Source organism: Eptatretus burgeri, chromosome 5 (genome assembly GCF_056783735.1).
Source record: "Eptatretus burgeri isolate ZD-2024b chromosome 5, Ebu_testis_v1, whole genome shotgun sequence".
Lineage (NCBI taxonomy): Eukaryota > Metazoa > Chordata > Myxini > Myxiniformes > Myxinidae > Eptatretus > Eptatretus burgeri.
In genome coordinates, this window is record NC_140965.1 from 49966861 (window position 1) to 49983820 (window position 16960).

The 16960-nt window shown below is 43.5% G+C and overlaps 1 protein-coding gene across 2 annotated transcripts in view; it reads left to right on the forward strand.

The window, feature by feature from the left end:
- NBAS (NBAS subunit of NRZ tethering complex) overlaps positions 1 to 16960 on the forward strand; it is a 207924-nt gene that overhangs the window by 43239 nt on the left and 147725 nt on the right. For both annotated transcript variants that reach the window (XR_015058324.1, XM_085881820.1), the window contains exons 11-16: positions 823 to 891; positions 13294 to 13422; positions 14090 to 14153; positions 15850 to 16043; positions 16161 to 16454; positions 16658 to 16783. Coding sequence is in view for 1 of the 2 variants with exons in the window: in XM_085881820.1 (XP_085737946.1) it covers positions 823 to 891; positions 13294 to 13422; positions 14090 to 14153; positions 15850 to 16043; positions 16161 to 16454; positions 16658 to 16783 (876 nt within the window). In the remaining variant the exon portion in view is untranslated. The remainder of the gene's footprint in view (positions 1 to 822; positions 892 to 13293; positions 13423 to 14089; positions 14154 to 15849; positions 16044 to 16160; positions 16455 to 16657; positions 16784 to 16960) is intronic.

A 16960-nucleotide genomic window follows, 5' to 3' on the forward strand; every position in this document is an offset into this window, starting at 1 on the left:
TTTCTCCTGCGCGTCTCGTGTGCTCAGGCTGATTCCACAATTGCACTTGTATCTCATGCGAATTGTGTGGCGTGAACTTGTAACAATATATATATATATATATATATATATATATATATATATATATATATATATATATATATATATATATATATATGTAATTCCAAGCAGATTGAATATGACCTAATTCAAAGTATAGGGTGAAAAGGGCAGAGAGGATGTGAAAGAGCAACAAAGCAGGTTTTTTTAGGATACGTGAGCTGATGCTGTCCGGTTGAGTTGCAAGGTCGAGGGTTCAAAGAACCTTCGACCAGGTACACCCCTTCATGGCAATGGTATTCCCTGATGGCAGTGGCCTCTTTCAGCAGGATAATGCACCCTGCCACACTGCACACATTTTATCAGGACAGAATTTTGTTCAACATGTGGCCTCCAGCTGTGAGCTGGAGAAGAAATGCCATACAAGGACAGATAACAGAGGAGGTTCAGTAATGGAGGGGTGGGGGGTGGGGAAGGCCGAGCATAGATACAGACACTTTGGTGGGGTACGAAATCTTTCTAAACACGACCACGACACATTTTATCTCTCACAAAAATTGCATTACACTTATTCAAACATGTACTTTTTAATAAATATTCTAATCTTTTTAAAGTCCCACGTTTTACCACCCCCCCCCCACCCGAGACCAGATCCGTAACAATGTGTATATATATATATATATATATATATATATATATATATATATATATATATATATATATATATGTATATATATATATATATATATATATATAAATATTGCTTTGTGTGCTATCCTGCAGAGCCAGTTAAAGGTGGGATGGTGGCGATGGTTTGGGGCCATCTTACCTGCGAGCAGAACACAGACTCATGTGAGTTCTCCACACTATTTTGACTTCAGTTGTACTTTTTTTAACCACATTGTGCTTTGTGATCCCGTGAGGTTAATGCATAACACAGATGCATAAAGGGCAGGTAACGTGTTTTTGTGTACTTGCTTCCAATGCAATAATTCGGTGCTCAAATATGCCAGTTCAGTATTGTGGATTTCCTTGAAATGATTGGGTAAAATCAATTTTTCATTCACTGTTGTACTGTCCAGTCCTATTCTTTTCCTCATTCTCCTTCACTTTTTTCTTCATGAAGATTACGATATATATATATATATATATATATATATATATATATATATATATATATATATATATATATATATATATATATATATATATATATGTTGTTGTTCGTCTTTCAGCTGCTCCCCTTAGGGGTCGCCACAGCGGATCATCCGTTATGATCCGCATACTGATTTGGCACAGGTTTTACGCCGGATGCCCTTCCTGACGCAAACCTGGTCGCCTCTTACGACACACAGGGATAAGGATTGGGTTTCGCCATGATTCCGGGCTGCCCTACACCCTCTCATAGCGCGGCCCAGTGCAGAGCTCCCGTCCTCAAGCGATCCTCCTACCCAAGCCTCCAAGTAGCCGGATTACAGGCGTACACCACTATGCCCGGTATTAGGATATATATATATATATATATATATATATATATATATATATATATATATATATATATATATATATATATATATATATATATATATATATATATATATATATATATATATATATTATAAGGACCCTATTTGCGGGGGATACGTTCCTGAAAAATGCCGTGAATGTTGGGGCGTTGATTCAATGGGAAAAAAAGGGGGACAGGTTCCTGGAAGTTCATGATTCATGAGGAAAATCAACAAAAATCCATGAAAAACTGTGGAAACCCCAGTGGGAAAATGCGAAAAAAAAAAAAAAACTGCGAATACGCCAAGCACAGGGCTGCAAATGTAGAAGCGGTCGCATTTTATCAAATGCGAATTTGCGATATCGGTGAATAGTGAATTTGCGAATAGCTGGGTCCGATTGTGCGTGCGTGCGTGTGTACGTATATGTTTATGTGTGTGCATATATATGTATATGTATGTTTATATATATACACTGATGAGCCAAAACATTATGACCACAGACAGGTGAAGTGAATAACATTGATTATCATCTTGTTACAATGGCACCTGTCAAGGGGTGGGATATATTAGGCAGCAAGTGAACAATCGGTTCTTGAAGTTGATGTGTTGGATGCAGGAGAAATGGGCAGGAGTAAAGACCTGAGCGACTTTGACAAGGGCCAAATTGTTGTGGCCAGATGAATGGGTCCGAGCATCTCTGAAACGGCAAGGCTTGTGGGGTGCTCCCGGTCAGCAGTGGTGAGTACCTACTGACAGTGGTCCGAGGAGGGACAAACCACAAACCGGTGACAGGGTGTTGGGCGCCCAAGGCGCATCTATGCGCGAGGGCAACGAAGGCTATCCCGTCTGGTCTGAACTGATAGAAGGTCCACTGTGGCACAAGTCACAGAAAATTTTAATGGTGATCACGGGAGGAATGTGTCACAATCCACAGTGCATTGCACCCTGCTGCGTATGGGGCTGCGTAGCTGCCGACTGGTCAGAGTGCAGACCGGTCAGAGTGCCCATGATGACCCCTGTCCACCGTCGAAAGCGCCTACAATGGGCACGCGAGCATCGGAACTGGACCTTGGAGCAGTGGAAGAAAGTCGCCTGGTCCGATGCGTCCCATTTTCTTTCAGATTACGTGGATGGCCGTGTACGAGTGCACCATTTACCTGGGGAAGTGATGGCAGCAGTATGCACTGTGGGAAGATGACAAGCCGGTGGAGGGAGTGTGATGGTCTGGGCAATGTTCTACTGGGAAATCCTGGGTCCGGCCATTCACATGGATGTCAATTTGACACGTGTCACCTACGTAAACACGTTGCAGACCAGGTACACCCCTTCATGGAAATGCTATTCCCTGATGGCAGTGGCCTCTTTCAGCAGGATAATGCACCCTGCCGCACTGCACACATTGTTCGGGAATGGTTTGAGGAACATGATGAAGTGTTCACGGTGTTGCCCTGGCCGCCAAATTCTCCAGATCTCAATCCGATTGAGCATCTGTGGAATGTGCTGGACCGACAAGTCCGATCCACGGCGGCTCCACCTCGCAACTTACAGGACTTGATGGATCTGCTGCAAATGTTTTGGTGCCAGATACCACAGGACACCTTCAGGGGTCTTGTAGAGTCCATGCCTCGGTGTGTCGGCGCTGTTTTGGTGGCACATGGAGGACCAACAGCATATTAGGCAGGTGGTCATAATGTTTTGGCTAATCAGTGTATATATATATATATATATGTATATATATATATATATATATATATATATATGTATATATATGTATATATATATATATATATATATATATATATATGTATATAACACACACACGTCTATCATGGAGTCCAGTTGTACTCCATATGGAGTGATGACATGGGGGGGGGGGGGGGGGAATAAAATGGCCACAAATTCAAATGCGTACACAACTAGAAGGGCACTGGGTCGAGTGCATACCTCCGCCACGTAATGCCTGATCTGCGAGAACATATTGGTCCCAATACATTTTTGAAATATCATGCTATGCAGTACTACATAGTTTTACATAGTTTTTGGCCCTTTCTCTCAATCGTGAAGAATCACTTCAAAATTAATTAATCTCCTTATTGGATCCGGATTCGGATCTTCACCAAAATCGAATCAGTTCATCCTTGTCACACACCCAACCTTTCCACAAAATTTCATCTGGCTCCATCCACCAGTTTTTGAGATATCCTGTACACAAACAGGCAGACAGAAAGGGGTGAACTCGTAGCCTTCGTCCGCAGCCTGATGGAGTGCTGCTCCCCCTCTGGGTGGGTGCTCCCGCCTCTCACCTTTCTCGGCTTCACGCTATGGAAACCAAAGCTTTTAAGATCATTGGTATCTCCCGTGATGAGGCTGAGTCTTTCGGTCTCTCACTCTCTCACCATAGGCAGGTCGGTTGTCTTTCTGTCTTCTACCATCTCTCTCTGCCCCCCTCCCCTCCCCCCATATTTCTGCAGGGTGCTAAAAGTCTGCCAGCAACCCCCTTATGGTAAAACTACCAAAATCAAGAATCACTGCTCACCTTCACTCTTTCATTCCTCTTTTCTCCCACCTTTGAAACAAATTCCCACACTCTCGTCAATCCCACTCTTCCCTCCAGGTCTTCAAAACAGCTGTTCACCACCATCTCTTATCTTCCCCCATCCAAAAACCACAATCTTTTCTACCCCTGTTAATCCACCTCAAACCTACCTCCTTCAAATTCCCTGCTTTCCTTCCTGAAAGTCCGTCGTGTGAGGACCTGAAAGTTCCTGTAGTATCCATCTTGTTTACTCCGTGTACCCTTTCCCTTCCACAGATCTCCTCATACCTCTGTTCCCCACTGTTTTTTCCTTCCCTCTCCCACCCCTCTTGTCTCCTGCTCCCCAACCCCCCCCCCCCCCCCACTTTAAAATGGCGTTGATGCGAGATTCTGTTCTTCCCGTGCTGAAGCCAGAATATAATGGGGTTTCCTCGCTGGATGGCCAAACTCAGTCGCTGCTTGAACCAGACCAGTTTCCTTATATCACCAGTTGATGCAACGAGCCTTCTACCAATATCACGAATGATGTTGGATGTAGATCGGCCGTACACTCCGGTTGTTTCGATGGCGATTGGTTCGAATAAATAAGTTTGGCTGAGGTCGGCGTATTTATTGCGTTTCAGAACTTCCGCATCGGTGGCAGCCGCTCCAGCCGCTCCAGCCGCTCCAGCCGCTCCAGCCGCTCCAGCCGCTGAGGCGCGATTGTAAATGTGTGATTTGGCTAAAGTGTCAACACAAGTGCAATCCCTGGTTAGGCTTTTCCCATTCTTGTATGGGACAATGGTCAAGCCATCCGATGGGGTGTTTTCGCCAAGGGGTTCCAGGACAGATAGTATCTCTGCCCCATAAAGGGCACGTTTGACGACATCATTTAAGGCCGAATGTCTAAAAGATCGACTGGCACTGAAACGACACGACAGACCATGGTGTCCAAGCGTATCCATCATACTGCCGCATCGACATTCATGCCACTCACAGACACATGCTCTAACTCTGAGTGCAACCGCAACCCGCAAAGACTCGGGGTCAAGCTGTGTTCCCAAAGAGGGAACAGAGACTGCATGAAGCCATATCCCGCTTTCTTTACAGGCTGCGGCCAAAAGATGGGCTCTGGTGACTTGATCCACACTGTTCAACAGGCTGACAAAAGACACTCTTGTCGCCTCGACATTCCATGCTTTTTGGCTAAGCCGGGACAGGCTTTCGGGTTCGCACACACCGATTACACTGAACAAGAAAATTTTTTTACTGGAGATGTGTAAAGTGATTTAGACTAATTTGGATACGCTGATTTCAAAAATCATAACCGTTTTGCTGTATCACGTCAGGATTTTCAGTAACAGAAATATTCCCATTGCCTAGAAGTCAGGATTTCAATGAAATTTACAAAAATTCATTTATTCATTTATTTCATCATGAATGCTTCAAAATTATAGAAATTACAGAAAAACTCCACTAGAATGTAATTAAAAATGCTTTAGGCATTTGACTTTGCGTTTGTGCTGCTCTGTTTCAGTTTCACGATGCAGGAACCAGCAGAAATCGCCCATCATGTTCGGGTTGTGCCGCCCTTGGTAACGCGTCTCCATGAGTGAAATCTCTTGGTGGAATCGCTCGCCGTGCTCGTCCGAGACTGCTCCCAAGTTGTCAGGGAAGAAGTTCAGGTGCTGGTGTAGGAAATGGATTTTCAGGGACATCCTGGAGCCAAATTTCCTGAAGGACTCCAGCAGCTGCTGCACTATTTCTTCATAGTTGTCCGCGCGCTCGTTCCCCAAGAAGTTGTCCGTCACAGCTTTGAAGCTCCTCCACGCTGCCAGCTCTTTGGGGTTTAGAGTTGTCGGAAAAGTTTCGTCCTTCATAATCTGTCGGATTTGCGGTCCAACAAAGACACCAGCCTTGATCTTGGCCTCCGACAAGGTGTTGCCAAACTTTTCCTTGAGGTATAAAAACCCACGCCCATTCAGATCCATTGCCCGTACAAAACTTTTCATCAAGCCGAGCTTTGTGTGGAGTGGTGGAAGGAAAACCTTGGCTGGGTCGACAAGGGCGACATGCTTCACGTTGTGTCGACCAGGTACATGCTCTTTTCGCTCTTCCCAATCTTTCTTCGTCCAGTGATTCTTGTCGTCTCTGCTATCCCAGAGACAAAGGAAGCACATGTATTTCGTGTAGCCTGACTGCAGCCCTAACAACAGCGCCACCACTTTCAAGTCTCCGCAGATGTGCCAGTTGAAGTCATTGTACTTGATGGAATCAAGCAGCTGCCGCATAGTCTCATAGGTCTCTGTCATGCCGAACGCGTGAGCCAGTGGGACTGATGGTTTCTCGTTGCCATTGTGGAGCAAAACAGCCTTCAAGCTGTTCTTCCCCGAGTCGATGAAGAGGCGCCAGTCTGCAGGATCGTGATCACACCCAAGTTCTTTCAACAGACCGTTGATGTCACTGCAGAATGTCATCGTGTCTTCCATCTCAAAGAACTCAGCCATGTCTCTGTGACGTGCTCTGAACAAGGATATCTTGGTGTTAGGTTCAAGTAGATTCCACTGCTGCAGCCTTGATCCAAGCAGCTCTGCCTTCGCCTTTGACAGCGAGAGATCTCTTGCAAGATCATTTAAGTCTCCCTGGTTCAGAAGGTGTGATTCTTGAGTGTCGGGTTCAAAAGGTTCATCATCACCATCCTCTTCACCACTGCTTACAGCTATGTTCTGATCAGCTGGAGGTGTTGGAACGGGGTTCTCGTCATCATGAGGCACAGGTTTACGAGCAGAGACGCAGTCAGCGTACTTGATGTGACCTTTATTCTTCTTGTTGAAGCCGGCGATGCTTGTGCAGCAGAAATAACAATCATCATGATGATTCTGTGGCTCACGCCATATCATGGGCACTGCAAATGGCATGCTCGCACGCTTGCCCACCAACCACTGAGTCAAGGTTGTGTGACAGCTTGTGCAGCAGATGTGTGGTGCCCAGCTCTGTTCTTGGTCCCCCACCTTACACCCGAAGTAGTGAAAGTAGGCGGCCTTCATTTTCACTGCTGTAGATATACTTCGCTGTTGATCTTTTTTGGTATACCGACCACAGACATAACAGAAGTTGTCAGGATGATTGGTACAGGAACGCCTACTCATCTTTATCTGAAAGAAAGAAATATAACACAAGTTAACAACAATTGTACGAAATAGACATGTTAAAGACATATGTAAATTTCATTGAAATCCTGACTTCTAGGCAATGGGAATATTTCTGTTCCTGAAAATCCTGACGTGATACAGCAAAACGGTTATGATTTTTGAAATCAGCGTACCCAAATTAGTCTTAATCACTTTACACATCTCCAGTAAAAAAAATTTTTTGAAATTTGTTGTTCAGTGTTATTTGCTGAACTCGATGACGACACCGCCGATGTCAACTCCCCCATTTGCACCAAACCGCTTACCTGGTACAGAATGGCATCAACTAAGGGGTGGACTGCCAGCAATGAGATGAAGCCAGGGAGAGCGATATCAAAAGCCCTCCTGAAACCCAGACCTCCCTGCTTAACTAGGAGCATAGCTTGCATCTAAGCAGTATCGTTGAAAGCAACATTCGAGATTTTACTGACCATTTCGCAAACGGGGTGCTCAAAAGTTCCTAACTTTAAACTATTCAGGTAGGAGGGAGACGCATGCAAGACGTACAGGAGCTTGGGCAGGACGAAACAGTTTTTGAGCCACAAAAATGCTTTACGCGCATCAATTTGCATCAATTTTTGAGCTAACAGCTTCTCAAAAATAGCTTCGGGCGAAGGCGTCGGCGAGATCGGAGCACCAAGAAGAGTGCAGTCATTGATCAAAACAATCTTAATATCAGGGAACACTTCCTCAAATGTGGCCTCGTAAGTTGATAGTCATCAAGCGATGCATGGTTGAGGATGGTCAACTCGCACTTGCCACCATTGATCTCGAGGCCAATGTCGGTCAACTGGGCAATGACGTTCTGGAGGTCAACCAGCACTTTCGCAGGTTCATCCCCAAACGATGCGTCGTCGAGGTACCATAGATTGAACTTTGACTGAACCCCCCCCCCACCCCTCGCCGCCACCCCCTCCTCCCCCGGCTATTGGGTCGATGCCGAGAGAAAAAAGACCTGGCCCAAAAGGGTCACCCTGTTGAATGGTAGTTGCTGAATAAATGGCCTCGTTGCCACATAACAAACCAGAAGGCTTGGCGTATACCTGTCAGATGAGCGGATAGATACTGGGGGTGCACCTTCGTACTTCAGACAAAAAGAAGTCACGCCTCAAACAATTAAATGCATTATGCATGTCGATCTTAAGAAGGACACGATTAGGAGGCGGATTTGTCAGATAAAGTCTGGTAGTGTGGGCAGCCACTTCACACCCACCTTCAGTTGAATAGCCCAAATGGACAGGATGTAGCTCAGGCCTGAGATCTTCAGAAAAAGTCACAAAAATCTTCCGAAAAAGTCGTCGCAATAAAAACCAGAGAGTTGGTGTCAAAGCCACCCCAATGCTCGCCTGTTTATACATTTATCGTTTTTAAACGACTAGTCCAATAATATTTTTTATAAAGCATTGCAGTGAAGTCTGATCCAAATAATTTTAAAGCAATATATGTATTTGTATATTGTAATCAGTAAAAAAATAGTGTGGTCGATAAAAAACATTAGAAAGGAAAAAAACTTTAACGTTGATGTGCTACAAAAAAAGTTAAGTTCAAAACAGGTCAAAAATTTTATAAATTTGAAATTAATTTTTAATTTCAACTTCACGACATCAATAATATACCCCAAAGGAACCTCCATGCCAAATATCAGCATCCTCGTACACATATTAAATGAATGGCAAGCTTCTAAATAACTTGGACCAAAAACTTTAACATTTTCACGCTCACGCCGGGGGTATCGCTATAGCTCTCTGTTCTTCGAACGGGCGAGCTAACAATGCAATTCTTAATCAAACTGATGTTAAAACAAAAAATAACACCACTCTGACCAATGGAGCATTCTCGGGCGTGAGAGGGTCGGGTAGCTGAGCTTGTGCTTGTCCCTTCTGCGTCATTTGAAGGTGAATGTTGTCGGACATCAAACCGATTGCGTTTAAAGTATTTATATTCTGTATGCAGAATGGAAATTGATATACAAAGGGTCCACAGTTACCATGCAGCTACACCGAGTGTAAGTAGTCACCCTGTGGAATGCTGTGGCAATGGAAAACAAGCCATTTGGGCCATCATTGCTGTGGTGCACTCCCAGGGAAATTTTTTTTTTTTTTTTTTTTTAACCCTGCGCACATGAAGCAAAAAGCAAGGTTAGCCAACCGGTTCATATCTGTCCATCAGTTTATGATCCAGGAATAGCTTATTTAAATCAAACGTATTTTGAACACGAGTCGGAACATGAACAGGAAGACAAGTTTGCCATTTTGCCATACTTTGGCTCTGAATTCATCCCGATTGCGCATGCGCAGAGAGGAGCGAGATAGTAGTTTTTACTCTGTCTACCTACCTGGCAGTCAGACAACGCATTTTGGTTCTGCTGCTCTGTTGATAGATTTTGGTGACATGTTGTTTGCTTACTTGCTGAGCTAACAATAGGTTTCAGGTAATTTGATTAAACTCGCAGAGTACCCGCCATACTGGCGATCTTCTTCCAAGCATGCAACACGTTCTTCTGATGCATACTTTTATTTGTGCAACTGACAGCTCTGTATAGGCAAAAAAAAAAACTCCGTATTACGTGCATGAAGCAAAAACATACAGTGCCTCTAGAAAGTCTGTACCCCCTTTCTAAATTTTCACCGTTTGTTACCTTGTAGCCTGGAATTGAATTGCATGAATTCAGACTTTTTCCACCTTTATTTATACATCGTCACCCACAAATTCCACAAGTTTCAGAAGGTTAATTAAAAATACAAAACTAGAATATCTTGGTTGGATAAGTGTCCACCACCCTGAGTTAATACTTGGTGGAATCACCTTTGACAGCAATTACAGCTGTGAGTCTGTTGGGATTGGTCTCTACCAATTTTGCACACCTTGATTTGGCAATATTTGTCCATTCGTCTGGACAAAACCGTTCAAGCTCAGTCAAGTTGCGTGCGGAGCGTTGATGGACAGCAATCTTCAAGTCATGCCACAGATTTTCGATTGGATTTTGGTCGGGACTCTGACTGGGCCACTCAAGGACATTTATCCTTTTGTTCCTTAGCCACTCCAGTGTATCTTTGGTTGTGTGCTTTGGGTTGTTGTCATGCTGAAAGGTGAACTTCCGTCTCAATATCAGCTTTCTTTTAGAGGGCAGGAGGTTTTCCTCTAGGATTTTTCTGTATTTTCCTCCATCCATTTTCCTTTCTATCCTGACCAATGCCCAAATCCCTGCTGATGAGAATCATCCCCATGACATGATGCTGCCACCACCATGCTTCACAGTAGGGATGGTGTTCATTGGGTGATGTGCCGTGTTGGGGTTGCGCCAAACATAACGTTTTGTATTTCGGCCACAAAGTTCCATCTTGGTTTTATTAGACTACAAAACCTTTTGCCACATGGCTTCAGAATCTCCAGAGTGGTTTTCTTGCATACCTCAAATGGGACACGAGGTGGGCTTTTTTGAGTAATGGCTTCCTTCTTTCCACCCTAATTGTACAGGCCAGACTTGTGGAATGCTTGGGATATTGTTGTCACATGCACAAAGTGACCAGTCTTTACCATAAAGGCCTGTAGCTCTTTCAAAGTTGCCATTGGCCTCTTGATAGCCTCTCTGCTCAGTCTCCTCCTTGCTTGGTCATCCAGTTTGGAGGGACGGCCTGATCTAGGCAGGGTCTTGGTGGTACCATACACCTTCCACTTCTTAATTATTGTCTTGACTGTTCCCCAAGGGATATTCAAGGCCTTTGAAATATTTTTATAGCCATCCCCTGATCTGTGCCTTTCCACAACTATATTCTGGAGGTCTTTTGAAAGCTCGTTTGTGCTCATGGTTGAGTCTTTGCTGTGAAATGCACTACCCAGCAGAGTAAACGTCCAGGAACAGCTGATTTTATTCTGAAATGAGAAGGGCAATCGGTAGAGCGCATACCTCCGCCATGTAATGCCTGATCCACGAGAACATATCGGGCCCAATACATTTTTTAAATATCATGCTATATATCTTTTTAGACTTTTTACATGCTTGAGAGTTTAGAACCTTTTGACCCCTTGGACATGAACTACAATTAGAGCGTACTCTTGAGTCCATCTCGGGCCTTTTAAGTGCACACGACACAAACATCTGCAGTCTTCCTACAAAACAAACCATACATTTTTCAACAAATAATGCACAAACTCGACCCACCCAGAGGGTGGGTTCTCTGCTATCTAAAGTACTGAATTAGTTGGGAGGCTGCCGGGAAAACTAGAGGTTTTTTTGTTTTTTTTAACTTCTTTTTTATACGATATATATATATATATATATATATATATATATATATATATATATATATATATATATATATATATATATATATATATATATATCGGGGCGTATTATGTGATACCGGTCGTCCGTCTGTCCATTCTTGTCCACACTCTACCGCCCAAAGTTTTGAACTTTCACGTTTCATATTCGGCACATAGGTACAGACTGTGGAGACGGTGTGTCACGACATACGTTCGGCATCTCAAGTGGTTGCCATGGCAACCAGGATGCTGTTTTCCATGTGGTAGCACAATTCTGTATATACCTTCTTGTTCGGGCGTATATTGTGCTCACTTGAGCTCTTGTTCGAAGTTATTATGTGCACGTGTACTTTTTAATATATACCCTGTGAAAACTCCTTTGTGGGAGGAAGGAGGGGAAGGGTGGAGGTGGAGGGAGGGGACTGGGTGGGGTGAGAATAAGGGGTGGGAGGAGGGAGGGAAAAGGGTGGGAGTCTGGAGCGAGGGTGGTGTGGGAGGAGGAGGGTGGGGAAGTGATGGGGTGGGAGGAGGGGACCCAGCATTGCCTGGCAATGCCAGGTGCTTTTGCTCATTGTAAATAAAGAGTTGGTTTCAACTTACCATCATTGTGGCATGAGTTCTGTTTCCCTAGGATTTGATGAAACGGTTTTTTTTCGGTTAGTTCAGTATTTTTGAAAATTATCACCAATGGATGACATTTTGTGGAGATTATGGAGAAGACGAGCGAATATGTCCCATGTACCTCCTGTATTTTCCCTCAATTCCACATTCATTTCAATCTCCTTCTTCCCTCCAGATGTTCAAGACAGCTGTTCCCCAGCATCTCATGTCATTCCCCATCCAAAACCATGATCTTTACTACCCCAGTAATTCCCCCCTCTCCAAATTTCCAGTTTTTCCTTCGAGAGAGCTTGCTCCTGTATCCATCCTGGTCCACCCACTGCATCCTCCCATAGCCCTCATTCTTTTACCCCCATCCCTTGTTACTTGTGAAATTGAAGATTTGCGAGTATATTGGTTGGCCTGGTCTGTGATTGTTTGTTTGTTTGTATGTCAATCGCCTGCAGGTCCAATTTTAAAACTATCTTCATGATGCTTCATGAAATGGTAGAGTTGGTCATAAGCAAGAAGCCTATTGATTTTGAGGTCAAAAGGTCAATATAGGCCAAAGGTCACCAACTTGGGTGGTGTTTCTAAAATCCTCAAATTTCATCCGATAGACTTGAAATTTGAAGAGGATTTGCATATCCGTTCACTGAATTCAACCACCAATTATTTTACGGTCAAATTTGTTTCGGGATTTTGCAATTTGCAAGTATCGTGCTCTGCATGATGTCTTTTTTTTTTGTACTCATCACTCGGCCCTGTTTGCGTTTCCCCCTTCTCTTTCTGCTGTTTCTTTTGTTCTGTTGTGGCCTAATCCGATGGATGTTCTTGCCCTTCCACGAACCTTGACTTTATTTATAAAAATAGGAACTCGACCGCGTACATTCGGTCTGAGTTTCACTTCACGCGAGACCACTTTTATTGGCCATGAAAATGCTTGAGTGTTCGATACGTTTGAACGAGTCAAAAATAAAGTTGTTTGTGAACTCGTCGAACGCACACTACTTCCCTTCTGTTGGAACTCCTTTCTTGGAAGTGAGGGAAGTTTTTAAATGTTGAATACGTTTTATAATTGCAGAGGAATTGCACTGTGGTCACCATCGGAATCTGCAGATTGCACATGCTTTGAAATGTTTCATGCGTATTTTATCATGCTTGCTGTTGGCAGGACGCAATCTTAAAGCTGTCATTGTCTCCGAGTGGTGCATCCCTTGCTGCGCTGCATGAGTCTGGGAAGCTTTCCCTGTGGAATGTACCTTCCATGACTCTGCGCCACACCTGGCATCAAGAACAACAGGTCTCACCGCACATTACCCCGTCGATTTCTATACAGTGGAGACTCGTTAAGATGAACCCTCTCAAGTGAATTGCATAAAGCCGAACAGTACTTTCTCCGATGACTAGTCCAAATTTACGGGGCAAATAGCTTTTGCTTGAATAGCAGGAGTTAAAAAATAAACAATTTGATGAATTTCTGATTTGAGAGAAAGTAGTGAAGTAGATGAGGGGAGGCTGGATCCACAGTGGAGAGGTAGTGGAATGAGGGAGGGAAGGTGAGTGAATAGGATTGGGACAAGAACAAAAGACTATGGAGGTGGCTGGGGTTGCGGGGTTTGCCGGGGTGGGAGGATGGGAGCAGGATCGGTTAGCAAGAGCGAGTTTTAATAATGTCAGAAACAAAATTGGTAGGTAGGGAGCAAGAGCAATTGTAGTTCAGGAGCATGTGAGAAAGAGCGTAACGAAGTGAGGTTAGTCCTCGTAGTTGTGCACGGTGCTCTCTATCAAGGCTTACACTATCATTCAAAGTGAAAGTACTTGAGTTTGGACAGAGTGGAGACAAAACTTTAAGAGTGCGAAGTTAGGATGTCCTGTAACAGAGTATGCGAGAAGTTGAAGAAGACTGTAATTTTTTTTTTTTTAATAATAGTGTGTGAGTTGTGAATGTTTGTTCAAATTACTTGCAGCCTGACTTTGATGTGATCAACCCCGTTTGGAGAAATCCGGTCAACAGGAGGACAAAGATTCCTGGTATGTACTTTGTTCTTACCAACAGTTCACATGGTTTGGTAGGTTCAATGTACTTGCGTTCACAGATCGCAATCGTTTTGGCATTCGTATGCGGCCTGTGCTTCTCGACTGCTGTAGGCCACGATGCCACAAGGTTTTACTGTGCAATTTATTTTTTTTGTAATAGCCTCTGTCCCCAGAACGTTGTATTCAGGTGTAGTCTACTTGATCCCTGTTGAAAGCAAGTCTCTGACCAGTTTAATCATCAAAATTAGGTTAATTTTTTTTTTTAGAAAATGATTATGCTTGCACATTTATCTGGGGTTGGTGGGAGAGGGAAAGGGGGTGCTGATGTGAGAAAGAGGACTTTCAACATTATTCTTAATCATTATTACCTCCGCCACCGAAGGTGAACAGAGGTTATATTTTCACCCCTGTCTGTCTGTTTATTTGTCTTGTGAGCAGGACATCTCAAAAAGTTTAAGATAGATTCAGACAAAACCTTTTGGACAAGTTGGGAGTATGACAAGGATTCATAGATTCGATTTTGATAAAGATCCAGATATTATAATTTTGTAATCAAATTAAAGACCAATTACTGCACCGTAGTTCCAAGAAGGAAGCAAGACCTCACACACACACACACACACACACACACCATACATATGTAAACACACAAACACATACATTATGTACTGGTAAGTACTTACAAAAGATATTTTATTTGAAGTTATAACCTTCACTTATAAGCAATTTACTGATTTCCCAACTGTCCAGATCATCAGCCGGGCACCGTTTTCATCGAGGTTTCAATCCTTTGTCCCAGAACGTCTCCAAACGGCGGACCCACAACCCCGGTCGCAGGTCCACATCAGTAGATTACTCAACATCAATGGACTCACAACCTCAAAGTTGTGTCCAGACAGTCTGTCAACACAGCAATACAATATCCTTATTCAAACTTATTTAATTCTTACTTTTATTTAAAGTATTACGACAAATGAATAACTTTAATCAATGCACAGTCAGTTTCCAAAATGTCCTTATACTATATCTGTATGAAGAGTTTTGAGAAATTTCCCATGATTGAATAAGGATTGTCCTTTGGTCTCGGTAAAAGTGAAATAAAACCTTCATTGGGGTTCGCTTCCTTACTTTATCTGGTCATAAACTCTCTACACTCGTATCCCTAAAAATCGAATGAAGCCGAAGCCTATCAACCTGCTTGCTGGAAAATACACCATTGAGGGAGAGGCCCAAAAACAATATGTAGCACGATATATCAAAAAGTTATCCACAGGTTCAGATGAAAGTTAGTGGACATGTTGGGTGTGTGACAAAGAGAAATTGATTCAATTTTGGTGAAGATTTGGGTCCGGATATGAGATTTTAAAAACTTAAGTGATTCTTCACCATTGAGTGATCAGGCCAAAAACGATATATAACATGATATTTCAAAAAGTTTTGTACGAGTTGTTACAAAACTTGGTGGATGAGTTGGGTAGGTGAGAAGAACAAGCCAATTCGATTTTGGTTAAGGTCCGGATGCAGATCCGGCCTACAAGTGGGATACAAAACGTAAACTGTTCAGCCTGGTGGAGGTATTCGCTTTGCTGAAATTCATTCCAGCTGACCGTGTTATTGCATTTTTTAACAAACAAAAACTTGTTTTCTTGTTGAACAAAGAATGAATATCACCAGATTTGCCATCACTCAGGACTTGCCAGTGTGCCCTTGCTGTTGGATGTGAAATGGTGGTCAGAAGATGCTCTCATTCTTGTACGCTGCTCTGGTGCTCTCACCATATCCTCATGCGTCGACCTGCAGAACCTCTTGGGGAGATCTTGTGAGTGGTTTGAACCCAGTCCTGCGATCTCGGCGGCCTTTGATGGTGGCTTTCTCACACTTGAGGTACGCATCAGCTAATACATAAGAATAGTACTATTTAAGCTAAGAGTAATGTTTCCTTGGTGATGACTTTTACTCCATGGTTATCATAATACTTATTTTTTCCTTCCAATATCACAGTGTGAGAGTAAACACAGCTACCTGAAACGTCCCAGACCAGATAAACACGGATTAGTGGGCCAGCAGAAGGATAATGATGGTGAGGAAGAGGAAGAGGATGAGAAGAGGGGTGACGGAGAGGCAGAGGAGAGTTCTGTGATGAGCCGCTGTGGCAGACTTGTGCGCCACAGTTTATACTATATCACCGAGTCTGAGCGCTTTTCCCCACCACGAAAGCGCCCACGCAGTATGGTGCACACATATCGCCTTATAAAACTCAAGTCTACTACACCTCAGGAACTGTACCAGCGCAAGGTACTCTCCTTCAAGTATTCACAGACCAAGTATGAGATTTAAAGTGCAGTATATCAAATGTTCAACAACAGTATTTTATACTTCCCAGATGGGTATCGTTTTAGCAGACTCACCCAATCATTTTACATAATGGTCGAGTTTTGGCCTACCAACTTGAGTGAGAATGTTTGTCCATTGCCCTTATCTATGCTGCTCTTTTATAGATAGACAGTGAGGAGTATGGCGAGGCTCTACAACTAGCACAGGTGTACGGGCTTGACACGGATCTTGTCTACCAGCAGCAGTGGAGGAGAAAGCCTGTCAGCATCATTTCGATACAGGACTATCTGGTACTTTATTTTTGGTGCAGTTTTGGGCCGTTAATTGTGACAAATATACCACATTCAAATGGTGTCCATGTATGTATATTGTCGCGTTGATGGCGTCACTAATGCGGTCCCACCATGCCGAAGCAATACGCTTTGTGAATGGCCAAATTGAATGAAACCATGTTTGAGTGGAAAACG